We start from the raw sequence: 13,739 nt of genomic DNA on the forward strand, positions 1-13,739 counted from the left end.
GAGCCTGATGGTGAGATGAAACTGCCTGGGGAGCTCTAGCAACGAGCGTGCAGCTGCCTAAGCTGAAATTCGCTGAGTTGGCAAGGGACTTCTCTCTCTCTCTCTCTCTCGCTTCTCCTTTCAGTCAGGGCTATGAAATCAGGACTCCATCGCTACAACTGAAGACAATGCAGATTTGATAAGGAACCAGGTAAGCTTGGTGATTGTATTTTCTGTAATACAGCACGTGGCCGTGGTGGTTTGTTCTGTGGATGTCACCTTACCAGTTCTGATCCGGCCTGACCATGCACCGTCTTCTACCATCATAGCACATCCAGAGGTGAGGATGACTTTGTAGATACACATAAGAGAAAGATTCAACGTGCAAATCCATAGCCATACGTAGTCTTAAAGCCTTTATTTTAATGCAAAATAAAACAGGTAAAATTTATATAGCCATATGTACCAAAAGATCAAATCTTTGATGTGGTACTAGAAAAAAAACTTCACCAATTGTGTGTTGAATTTCTCCCCCAAAACAAACACATGTGATTTCGAAATTAATTTCACTAAAACTCATGGGCATCGTCAGGATCATAAACACTTCCCTCCCCTCCTGAATAGCACAGAAGTGTCTTAAAAAGTGTTTTCTTTGATGCGGACAGTAAAGAGCGCTTCCGACTTTGCACGTAAGGCTTAGGGACTCTGCAGAGCTCTGTGAGGGCAAGCACAGGCGTAGGGCCTTTTGGAAGTGCAAAGCAGCCCCTGCCCAGCGCAGAGCGCCAGGATGCGGCCCCGGCGGAGCACTCGGTGGGATGCACTCCCAGCACTACTGACTCTGATAAACAAACCTGCGGTGGCTGGGAGGAGGAGGTAGCACAATTCATCTGTAAAAATAAAAAATAAAATTAGGCAGCGTATGAAGCTATTTCTAGTTCAGGAAGCTGGAGCAAATTAGAATGCAGGCTGCACGCAATTCGTCAAAGCAGGAGCCTTTTAAAAAATTATTATCGAAATGCTTTGCTCCTCTTTTATCCACAACGTTCCGGGGGTGCCGAGAGACTCCTGCCTCACAGTGCACTCCCACCGCATCACAGTGCTAACGTCTGCTCTCAGGCCACGACGTGGCTCACTAGTGGGTGGTCACTGCAAAAATGCACAGGCTCTCTCCGTATCTCTTAATCTTTCATCTGCGGGGCCCAGCTGGCCACGGGCCAGGGCCGGAGCCGCCGGCTGCACGCCTCAGCTCGGGAAAGCAAAGCCTCCAGCGGCCCTCCCGTTGTAGCCCTTGAGGCACGCTGCTGGCACGCCGCTCCCGCTGCAAACCTGGCCCTCCCCTCACACCCGCTGCCACGGCGGTGCCACTGCTGCCGGACTGGCACCTTTTGGGTGAGGGAGCGCGAGGCAATTCCGTGTCAAGAGCGCTTCAGACGTGTAATTTTCCCAAACATATGGACATATGGGAAAAGAACAACTTGTTACTTAACGGCTCTTTTGGATTTTTGCAAGTGTGTATTTTCAACTGTCAGTTGTAGCACCTCGTGGATTCTGCACGGTACATATTTTTCCACAATATGGTGCTAAAATCATACATTTTACACTGCGGAGAAGCTGACTATATATACTGTAGTTACACATTATACTTTTAAAAATACCATACCTCTAGCAGATATTAAACCTGCAAAGGGCAATTTCCTCGCGGAACAATGGCACCAGAGACAGACGGGAGGCTCTGCAATACTTTTGGGTCCTGTCCTCCAGCTAGGTCAGCCTGCTGCTCCATCTTAGCTCCTCGCCTGTAGGATGCATCTATATTTTATGGTTGCAGCACATTTTCCTTTTTTCCTGGAAGAAGCTCGGTACTGATCTAACACCGGAGCACCGTTTAATAACCCGCTGGGTAAGATTAACAGTTCAGAAGGTGTGCGTTTGGTCTGACCACCTCGTCCGGCAGAGCTGATGCAGTCAGGGGGAGCCATTAAGGAGAGATTCAGGTTATGGGGAGACAATTGCACAGGTCCTCCAAAGGCTATAAATAACCCAGGAACTGCTTCCATCCAGATTTTATTTGGCCCTGGCTCCTGAAATACTGTAAATAAGTTCTGCTCGCTGTGCTGCGATGCCATGTGAAGGGTTAGTTGAGAGTGATTTATAAAGGCAGTAGCTTATATTCAGAGCTGTTCTTAATTGTGGCCTGGCTTGATAAAGCCACTGTCGCAAACATATTAGTTTCTTTACAGCTGGATCAAATGTATCAGGGGTTATATTTCAAGCAGGGAAAGGAAAGTATTTTAATTTGTTTTCGCTTCACTTTCAGCGGGCCTTCATAACACCAGCATCTACCCTGCGGCTGCCAAGTCTTGGCTGAGTATCCTGCAGCATCTCAAGCTCTTCAGAGAAGGCTGCGTACAGCACGTATGCGACAGGCAGAGTTTCCCTGGGGAATGTGCCTTGTTTATGGAGGGTGCCAAGAGACTCGGCCTTACATCCAACCCCTCCCTCCAGAGGTTTTTCCTCCTACGTTTCTAGGGAAGAGGGCAGGGAGAAATGGAGCACGAACTGAACATACTTGCTTCATGATCAGTTGCATTTCTCTCCCTCCCACCAATGCTTCCTCCTGACTGGATCTGGAGATCTCCTGCCCCTGCCCCAGGGAGCCCTGCCCTGCAGCTGAATCACAGAGACGTACCTCCTCTCCACCACCCCAAAGCTGCTTCTCCCCGCTGCTTCCAGCCAGGCCAGTGCTAGGGATTGGTGTAAACACAGTCACTGGAGCCTGCACGCCAGCAGAGCAGGCACAGGCACTCCCAGTGCTCCCAGTTCCACCAACCTCTCACTGGCAGCACACAGGCTGACTGGGATACACGTTGAACCTCACCAGGGGCTACAGCTGTGGCCCCAGAAAGAGCACCAGCTGCCCTGCCCTGCACCTCTTGCTCTAGTGAGGCCCTTTTCAGGGGTTTCTTGGAAAGGGATGCGCTCCTGGCAGGATAGACTTTCCTGTGATATTTAATGCCTAGAAGTGACCTGTACGATTTAATCTGTTGCATATCAAGGTATCAAAAAGACATCAAAGAAATGCTTGAGCTTAATCCTTGGCCAGGTCATGATCTGTTCATGATGAGGAAAGGAGCCCAAACTCCCTATTTAATAATGCTCCCAGAAGGCAGAGACTGAGAAATTAAGGGCACTTGGAAGCTTTATATTTCTAGGTAGTAAGACTGTATGATTTCCCTGCAACAAAACCCTTGAGACAAAGCTCTGAGGGCCCACAGCTCTGTTGGGCCAGATGGCACAAGTCTGTGTGGACGTGGCTATGGATTTCTGGCCTCCTGGCTGCACTGCAAGTTTAGGATGCATGGGGCAGAGAGCTGGCAGGTGCTCCTGACCCCCAGCTCTGCCAGCCCGCTCTCTTCCTATGCGCTTTTGCAAATAACTCCTACAGCTCTTCACTCCTCTTCCTCTAGGGGCCCAAGGTTTTGAAGATCTCCCTATAGCTTTCCTTGTCTCTTTCCTCACCTCTCACTGTGGAAATCTCCTCTCCCACTGGCCTCCAGCTGCAGGAACCTGGGTTGTTTGGCACTTGGCACTGGCCTGGCACCACCATCAACTCTCATGCTGCCAGCAAGCACTTGACTGTCATCCTGGCCAAAGCAGTCCGGGAGCTAGGCTGCCCTGCCCAACCCAAAGCAGCACCTGGTACAGTAACTTAATAGATTTTGAGTCATGGACTCCATGCACACAGTCACCTCCACAGCTATGTCTTGCAGGCTAGTTCCATTGAAACCCCAGGAGCAACACTGACAGCAGCTGAGGATCTGATTTCTGGAGTTTACCTTTAAAGAGTGCACACTGTATGACTACAAAATGCTCACAAACACACATGCACTGCTAGACACACACGTCTTGGATGGCTGTCTTATCCTCTGTGAGCCTGCGTACACGCGGTGGATAAAGTTTTTCGCCTTACTCCAAATGCAGCAGGTGCAATGAGAGGAGAGTCTTGCTAGGCAGATTGTAAAAAAAGGTAAGGCTACAAGATAAATGCTGCCACTACCAAACAGAAAGAGGAAGACAAATGTGAGGTTACAAATCTGGAACTGCAGCATCCTTAGCACACAGTGCTGCTGGTCTGAACGTGACTGGAACATGGCTGCTGACTCTGTGAGGTCCCTGTCAGCTGATCCCACAAGATTCCCAGCTCTGTGAGAGGTCCACACAGCTCGCTGTGTTCTTACTGAGGGGCTCTGCAGCAGAGCTCTGTAGTAAACTGGTGACACTGCTGGCATTGGACAGACAGCTACGTACTGTATTGGTGTTACCGGATTCGGTAAATAGCCCTGAGGTGTAATAAGTGTTGAGCTTCGCTTCCAGCAGCCACTTTCTATTTTTAAAAAGGAATTAAAAAATACTCAACTGTCTGGTACCTCACATACTCAAAACACATCGTACCGCCCATGGCTTTAGTTCACCTGTTAGAAAGCACCTATGCTGAGCCCAGCTCAGTACAAATGACTCCAGGTCTTGTGCCACTCTTACAGGCAGAGGCAGCCACGCTTGGGAACAACTCTAAAGGGTTGATGTCCAACAGGATTCCTCCTGGGCTGTGCTGGCAAGTCCAGTGTGTGGTTACACAGCTGCAGTCATGGGGTTCTTCTGCCTGGGATCCTGTTGCCTGTACTGGTACTGGTCTGGACTGGTTCCGCGGTGTCGGACAATCTCATTATAAGCTGGTGCACGGTGGGGCTGAGGAGGAGAAGGCGGCACGTCCTGCCGGAAGGGTCCTTTATGCTGGTTTGGGATGGACTGGGCTGGGTAGTACTGGGGGTACCTCAATTCTGCCACTCTTGTGTCTGGCGCATGGATGTAGTTCCCCTTAGATGGATGGACAACAGGCTGTCCTCCTCCTTGGTAGTAGGGAAGATCTCTCTCTTTGTAGATCACTCGCGGCCCTGTTAAATATTCCAGTGGCTCTGCAGGTCCACGTCTGAAGAGGAAAAGCATAAAGCCCATTAAATGCATTTTACTAGCTCAGTGACATGTTATTGTACTCATAGTCTATGTTTACTTTGGGAAAGGAAATGCCACCTCAAGCATGACAGGTCCAAATGAGTCAAAAGAACTTCTGAAGGATACCAAGCCTCCCACCTGCAAGCTACAAAAGTCTGCAACACCCGGGATGCTGGAAGAAGGGTCCAGCACACATCACAGCCCTTTTACAATGGGGGAGCACTGGAGCCATTCAGTTCCCAAAGTCAGCCTCCTGTGATGCATCTGCCATAATGGAAACAAAGCTCCTTTAAACAATGCATGTTTGACTGAATCTTATCTGGCCTGAGGATAAACAGATGAGTTGGGTCTGCAAGTCTGCAAATCCCATAAGCTTTACATGCACAAATATTCACGGTTTCCAAGCCATTTCCCACTATTTTTTCTCCTAACATGTCAGACCGTAAAGCTTTCCAAACACCATAGTTGGAAAAACTGGAACTCCTGGAAGAAGCGCTAGGGATGTCACGTTATAATACCTGTTTTTAACGGGCGAGCTGCCAATGAGGTTTTAAAAAAAATACTCTTGTGATCTGGAAGGCCTGATATTACAACAGCTCTGTAACCTGTCTGTAACTTGTCTGCATCAGTATGGATCTGACAAGCTCCAGTTCACGTGGAAAGCAACATGTGAACATGACATCCCTGAGGATGTGCCACAGAGCCCTCTCTGTAGCTTTTTGCATCTTAATTCCACGATTTGCACTAATGAAGGACTAATATCTTTTCCTAGTACAGCTTAACTTGTGATACTTTTGAAATGGCAAAAATAATTGTTCTCACAGACATGTCAACCAGGGCACCCACAAAAGTTCATCTCAATTAGGAGGTTTTGCCAGTCTGATTGCAAATGCCTTTGCACTTTGGCAAAATCTCCCATTGACTGCACAGGAAGCCCCTCTCCGAGTGTGAGCTGAAGGAAGAAGGCAGGGTTTTGACCTAAAACAGGGGCCGAAAGTATAAATCAATTACACCTGCTCTGTGGGTTTGGGACTAAACTCATGAACTGTTTAAACAGTCTTTCCATAGATTTATTTAAAAAGTCATCATTCTGGTACAGCAGATCAGGTGCTCACAATTCGTCAATGCCTCTCTTTTGTTCACACACGGATTTTACAAGCTTGCCTCCCCTACTTAATCCGGGCTTCCAGACTCCACTGGAACTTGTTTTGCATGAAGTAAAACAAAACATGTGGTTTTCTGCTGCACTCGTTTAAGCCCATGGGGTAAATCATGGACATAGGCAATGAACAAACATTATCTGCCTTGAAATGAACCTACAATTCTCTCCGTGGAATAACTTAGTACAAATGTTTCCTGTTTAAAATGGAAAGAGCAAAAGGAAGAATTCCAGGCCTTGGACTTTTAGGACCCCATGTTCCCCAGAGACTTTTTGCTTTAAAAACAGAATGTTATAAAAGACAGGCACTCCTGGCTTTTTTTTACCTCTCTCTCCTTGTGAGACAGTCCAGACAAAGTGCTGAAGGGCCTGAAGCCACCCTCTGAGATACTAAAAGGACTCTTAGCCGCATGTGTTGAGACAACTGCTATCTCTGGTCACACACCTACGCCTTGCAACAAAGCCTAATTTCTACAGCAGGCCAAAGATTTGCTCCACGTGTTTCCATATGAAGGCTTGTTCGCTAGTCACTCCCATCACACTCAGCTGTTAATTCTTCTGTGCATAAAATTGCGCTTCAATCAAAAAAGGCTTCTGCAATGTTCAGAACTGCTTTGTGTCAAGCAGCAAACCAAGAGGAACAAATGTCAAACCTACAGCCATCACCTTTTAATTAAGGGTAATGCTCAAGATCCTGTTTATTAGATTTGAAAAGATGTCCTCATCAGCAGCTGTAATCAACCAAACTCTTGTGGATCACATTAAGACGGGACTGAACCTGGAACTTGACCTAGAAATCACCAAGGAGCCGGGCAGCTTTCGGACAGAGATCTAACTACTACATTGAATTACTCTAAAATAACAAAATCAAGATTAGTTGGTACCAAAATGACTGTGGAGAACAGGACTGAGCCACAGCATCTCCTGAGCCTCCAGCACAGCTCACCATCAACTCACAGGGCAGGCCTGGATGTGGCAGCAGAGTGGGATGTGCTTTGCCATCCAGCCAGGCTGCTCAGCTCCCAGCAGAGCCACTGCCAGGAAGACTCAGGCAGGCCAGTTCTGGAAGAAAGCACACAGGGTAGCATATTTGGGCAGCACTGACCTAGGACTGTGCAGCAAAGATGTACCAGGGTACAAGCGTGCCAGAGACATGAAGCATGTATCCAGCAGCTTGAGCGCATGCCATTAGATCTTCAGTGCAATGCTATAAAACAAAATCCACCATTCATTTACTTACACTCATACCACCCTTTGTTGTGTAGGTAGACGGCAGAGGACATAATCTTTCTTGAAAATACAGAAATACGTAAGCTGTTCTCTTTCAGACCAATCTCTCTCCTCTGAAACACCCAGATCTGCTGTCATTTTTGAGTGTACTCATCAGAATTTGGGATAGCACCTGGAGGAGGGTTTGTGCTGAGAGACAAGGCTTGAATCCACTTGGCATGAAAAGCTCTAGAAGGCGGTATGCAACTTTTTTTTTTTTTTTTTTTTTTTGACAGCCTTGACAATAACATTATCAGTGATCTAACCAATGATTACTGGAACTATCTTGTGAGCAAAAGCTTGGGGAACTCCGGTAACTCTGCCCCAAAGCCAGCCCCTGAACAGCATGACCAGGGGAAATTTCATGAAGGATATCCTTGTGACTGTCCCACCCTCTGCAGCTCTCATTTCCCCAGTGTCACAAGTGGGTGTTGGGCATGCAAGTGCATGTGCTACAAAGGATGGTGCTTTTCTTCCCCTTTATGACCAGCACAGCATGTTGAAACTGATTTATTTCCTAAGGATCCATCCTTCCCCACCTACCAGCCATGCTTGCTGCAGCCTGCTTTTAGGGAGCTGCTCACAGCACAAATTACCAGACTGGGGAGTCTCTGATGTGAACCTCCACTAGACATATCTTCAGATACAGGAAAGAACAGCCCTTCCTTCCCCAAGTGCTTCAAATTAGCCATCAGTCTTCTTGAGGAAGAAGAAACGTACAGATGCCAAAGCCTGCCTATAGCCAGGAGTAAGGAGTAAGTCTGGGAGACTGGGAGCAGTTCTAAGCAGAACAAGCAGGGTCCCTCTGAACCAAAACCATTTTTGCTCGATAGCGCATGGTGTAAAAGTATATGCTATTGTTTGCCTTTAAAGAAATCACCGTAACAACCAAACAAAACACTTTCTTCTTGGCAGACCCTTGTAGATGCTACGCTTGTTTCCTCAAGAACCAAAACAACCCCTGCCTTTCCTTTCGGCAGACACTGCCACCTCCGAGGAGGCCTTAATGAAATTCCTCTTCCCTTCGTTGCTGTTTTTGTAGGCTCCTGATGAGTTCAGAGTTCACAGGGCCACATCACACCTCCCAAGTGACCCACGGTTTGGGGGTCAAACCAATAACCTCAAGTGGAAAATCAGTGACCCAGGGGAGTGATCAAAAATCCACAAATTGGGTCAAGCAGGTCCAGCCACTCAAAAGGACCGGGCCCGGAGTGTGCCCTCTGACAGGGCATGCTGAGTAGGAGCTGCTCTGACCGTCAGCTGTTTTCCAGATTTTTGGCCAGTTGTTTGACCTGTGGATCCAGTGAAATTAATGGCAGGCAGAAGGCAGGGAAGCTGACACAACAACCTGGGAAGGAGCTGATCTCAAAGCTCTGCAAGTGTTTTTGCTGATAGTTCAGTTCTGCTGCCCTTCAATGGAAGATGCTTCAACTGCGTGAGTCTAGCTAAAAGCAGAGGCTAGGCAGAGGAAGCAGAGGAAGACAGGCAGGCAGAAGCACCAACTTCAAGAAAGGAGCAAAACTAGTGGGAAATACATTCCCTATGTCATAGGCAAGGTGCCCCTTACAATGTTCGTTTTGTCACAAGGGAGTGAAATCTCACCTTGATGAAACAGAAGCACAGATCACACAGACAGGTAGCTGGAAACATGTTTGGCCATACTGTTCCACGTGCTGGTTAGCAGCCCAATTGGTTTATCTTTCACATATTTGACCAGGTAAGAGCTGTGATCCATTTTGAGCATTAAGAGTACAAAACAGCTTTGTCCAGGTAACTCAGGTAACCTGTGATGATGTTCAATTAACAGTACCTGTTCTTATTTCCTCTATGACAAGTAATGTCTGAAATAGTTTGTTTTTATGTCTCCGCTTTATTTACCTTCCAAGCACAAAGCACATAAGATCTAATATATTCTGGCTTTGCTGCAGAATGTTTGAGAGCCTCTGGGATTATTTAAAACAGAATGAAAGGATTCAGAATACATAAGAGGGGCTTCTTTTACTCAAAATGTTATTTAGTCATTGAAGTCAAATGGGCATCTGTAGGTTTCAAAAAACCAACTAGAACAGCTTTTGCTTTCTGCAGCTCCATTTTTTTGAAGAACCCATTTCAGTAATGCTTCAGCTGCCAAGAGTCTCACAGGGTGGACTGGCCTAAATACCTCATGTTTAAAAAAAAAACAAGGGGGAAAAAAAAAAAAAGCACATTTCATTTCAAGTTTACCATGTTTCAATGTTAACCCCCATTTGCAGGTCACCTTTAACATAAGCCACAAAGACACATGCTTGGGTTATCTCAAAGCAAAGGAAAGCAAAAAGACAATCTGGCTGTTCATGCTGTGCCCCGTCATGTCGGAGGTTTGGATTTCATCATGACAAAAGAGTTTTTCTTGCCTCTGTTCTATAGGGAGAATCACAGAGGTCACACTCTTAGTACCTGGTAAAAAGCAAGGAAGGGAATGCTCCCTTCTTACATCACTGCCTCTGTCTAGCTGCTGAAGGAATATTTTGCAAGGGATATAATCTCACATGAAAAACTGCCTTCTTACTTTGTCAGGGAGTACTTCTCGAAATAAACTTCAAAGAGAGCCACAGACTAAGTGGCAAACGGAAAGCCCACATTTGGCTGCAGTCTCTTTCATGTCTAAGCAAGACATACAGAGACTCTGGCTGATGGCTTCGCAGCTCAGGCTGTGATTAAAGAACAGCAGAAAGCAACAAGGTCCTATCTGCGTCCAGATTCCCACTGAAGAACTCTATTGTATGCATCATGATTGCACGCTGTTTGTTCTCAGCCAGGAGGGTCTACTTCTAAAGAAAAAAGGAGTAGATGTAAGAAGTAAATTATGCAGACAAACAATCTTAACAGTATCAAATGCATTACTGTGTCTTTATAAAGCTCTTCTCAATGTACGCTAAAAACAACTAACTGGAAAGACCATGTAGTCCCCCCCTTTCTCCACATACAGCGTTAAAGATGCTGCAGTGTTGTTTGTGGCACTGAGAAGTCCTGTTGCTTAATATTCAGTGTGCATATAACTAATAAAAATACAAAGAATCACTGCAGGTTGCAAAAAAAAAATCGCTGCATGATTCTGAGCTTCAGTGAAGTCTCTCTCTACATCTTAATAGGCGATATACTCCTATAACTAATATTCTTTGCTGCTTCAGACCAATATTTCCCATAGCCAATGATGGATTTTGCATTTAAAAAGCCACAGGAAATCAAATTTGGTATCTTAGCACTGGGAAGAATCCTCAGCAGAAGGAAATGCTCTGTGGCTGCTGTCTGAGAGAGCGGCTTGCTCCTCTCAGTCAAAGGCAGATGCCTAGCACTGCCATGCTAACCTCAAACAACCACACACAGATTATTTATGGGCTGAGCTGGTGGAGGTGCTTTCTTCTCCTGTTCTTTCATCAACAACGCAAGGCTAAAAAATCAGATAACATAAACGAATACAATCCCTGGCTCTCATGTAGCACATGCCATGTGGAGAGAGCTGTTTTTAGTTTGAGGACTGTGTTTGGAATTCCTTCAGTGTCGAGTTTCCAGTTACCAGACCCTCATCCCTGGGCCAGGCACGACTGCGGTTGGACAGGATTAGCAGAACGCTCTGCAATGTACGTTACATAGCTTTGACTTCTATAGGCTTTGCAGTCCCATAAAAATAATGATCATTTCATGACCCGCATTACTGGGAAAAAAACAAGAGCAGAAAATTCTCTCCTTTTTAAAGAAATTGTATTTGTTTTGGATTTGGAGAAGAAAAGATCCATGTAAGTTTGTTTGAAATTCAAGTAAAAGCACATTTCAGATGCTGTGCCAGCCTGATGCTCTACCCTTGTCTGCAGAGATTTTGCCAAGTTTAACAGGGGTATTGACTGGCTGGAACATAAGAACTTACGTGCACAGCTCATCTCTACAGTACTGTGGCTTTGAATATTTAGAAACAAGCAGCAAAAGCACCACAGTCCTGGAATGCAAGTGTACAGACATGTTTGTATTACTCTACTTCAAGTCTAGCCCTGAAGTGACTGGAGAGCAGACTCCTTTTTTATTTGCAGGGGGCCAGATTCTGAGAGGTGTTGGACTCAGCAGCTACCTGGGCAGCTACTAGGAATTGGAGCTATACAGATGTTCCACTCGTTATATTCAGGACCAAGCACAAAGCTTAGACAGACACCAGCTTTCCATACAGATGAGTACACTGCAGAAACAACTGTAAGATAGGGAAACAGTAGTCTGACAGATTTTGTACTTGGTTGTAAAATTACTAAGGTTTCTTATGGCAGCATCAGTGGTTTATTTTGCACACAAGCAAACTAACTGTTCTGAATCCCTAAGGGAGCAGACTATGCCACAGATTGGTTAACATCACAGTTTAGAATGCCACTTAATTAAACCTCCTCCCATCAATAACAAAGCCATGTTGCTCCTTTGCTCCAGTGTTAGCTTATTTTCCACAGGAGATCTGACCAGCTTTTGAGAATCCCATCCTGCAGGCAAAGCTCTCCTTTCTTTCCTTCCCTAAATCCAACCTACAAATATGGGAACCGTGATAATCAGGATTAAAGAACTCAAATCAACAGCAACAAAACCTGAATACTCTAGCCGGTGCTCTATAAATGCCCAATAAGCATTCAAAACAAATAGTCCAATAATCCTTCCTACTCAATACACCACTTGTTTTGTTTGTATGCTCTCAGGCATGGCACATCTCTTCTATCGGGAGGCATAAAATAAAGCAGCACCTATTGAGCAAGACATCGCTATTCTGTGACCTCTTGAAGCTTAAGGGGATGTTTAGGAGATTGGTACTTTAAGTAGCAAGTCATTACAACATGTCTCATTTCATATGTTACTCATTATTCAACACAACATAATACTGTGCGAGTCATTAACCTCTTGGCATTGGTAACCTACTCTCAATGCTAAGCAGTCATGCTTGTTGCTCAGGAACCCCCACGCTCTGTTGGGGAGAGACCTGGATGAGATTTTGGTCTCTTTGGTCTTTTGTTTTGCAGATCAGCAGAGGCTGAAAGTTCTTGCTACAAACTGAAATAGTTCTTGGCCTTTGGTCTCTGGTGCTGGATTTCTGAGATGATGCAGACCAAGGTGCAATGGAGGGGAGAAAGCCTTTCAAATGGCATACGTGTCTTAAGCCAGCAAGAGAACCAAATGCTTTAGGTTTCTCGGATGTTCTGAATTTTCATGCAAACAAACTAATACGAAGAAGCACCAAACAGGTGCAGAACTGCCATCACCAGGGTGAGAAGCTCAAATGAAGTCTCTCTTACGGCATATTTATGCTGCGTTACTATGCATTAGCTCCAATGGATGTGGGGACCTACTAACTCTGCCATGAGAAGAGCAGCTGTCCCAAAACAGCAGACCACCAATGGGAATGGAGCTATGCTCTGAGAGGTGAGACCCCTCCACTAACCCAGCACAGCAGTGCAAGAGCCCAAACACAACCTAGACCTCTTCACCTTGCCCCAAGCTCTTCTGCAGAGCTCTGCTTTTTTGGAGGCTATCAGGGTAAAAATTAAAGGTCCAGGAGATCCCCTCCACAGGGAAGCCTCCTCTGTCAGCCCATCCTGTTGCTGACTGCCGCTACTCAGGACATTTTGTAAAGTGCATTCAAAGACAGATAAAACCAAATTCGATCCTGTTCTCATTTTACACTTGGAATGAATTTAAAAGCATGGCGATCATTCAGCCGTGCTGTTAAAATGATTTTCAACAAATAACAAAAGTCATTAAAAGACTCTTCCTAAGTAATAACAACCTTGGTCTGGGGCTTTACTATTCAGCTGCTGGGATCTTAACACGCTGCCTGGTCTTTAGTGGGCTAGTAAAAACCCGTAAGAACTGGTTATTAATGTTATTATCAAGCGTTCAGGCTTTTTCTTCTCCTTTTTTTTTTAAGCATCCCTCGTTTAAATTAAAGCATTCCTTGCAGCGTTTTCTCCCATTGCCATGATGAAGCATGGCTGTCAATTCTGCCTCCGATGGCACAAACTGGGTAGTAAAATCATGCTTCAATAAAAAAAAAGGAAATGATTTTTGAAACTGACTGTAGCTGGTTATTTTTCCCTCTGTTTCATTTTGTTTCTAGGTGCAGACATTCTGCTGACACTCGCTGGGATATGCCATTCCCTTCTTTCTGCTTCACAGTAAGGCAAAGCTCAACATCCAAGAAGAAAGATCCTGCTTTCGGGGGGAAAGGGGGACCTCAAAAACAAGCAACTCTTATTGGTTTCTTCAGGCAGTATTTCAATCCCCATTGTTCCCCTACTGCTCACGTATTGATTTGCTCCTA

The 13,739-nt window shown here is 45.7% G+C and overlaps 1 protein-coding gene across 1 annotated transcript in view; it reads right to left on the reverse strand.

The window, feature by feature from the left end:
• Positions 1–382: 382 nt before the first annotated feature.
• PARD3B (par-3 family cell polarity regulator beta) overlaps positions 383–13,739 on the reverse strand; it is a 368,137-nt gene continuing 354,780 nt past the window's right edge. Inside the window, exon 23 of the mRNA XM_015289524.4 lies at positions 383–4,966. Within this exon, the coding sequence (XP_015145010.3) occupies positions 4,609–4,966 (358 nt within the window). The 3' untranslated portion in view covers positions 383–4,608. The remainder of the gene's footprint in view (positions 4,967–13,739) is intronic.

Source organism: Gallus gallus, chromosome 7 (assembly GCF_016699485.2).
Source record: "Gallus gallus isolate bGalGal1 chromosome 7, bGalGal1.mat.broiler.GRCg7b, whole genome shotgun sequence".
NCBI lineage: Eukaryota > Metazoa > Chordata > Aves > Galliformes > Phasianidae > Gallus > Gallus gallus.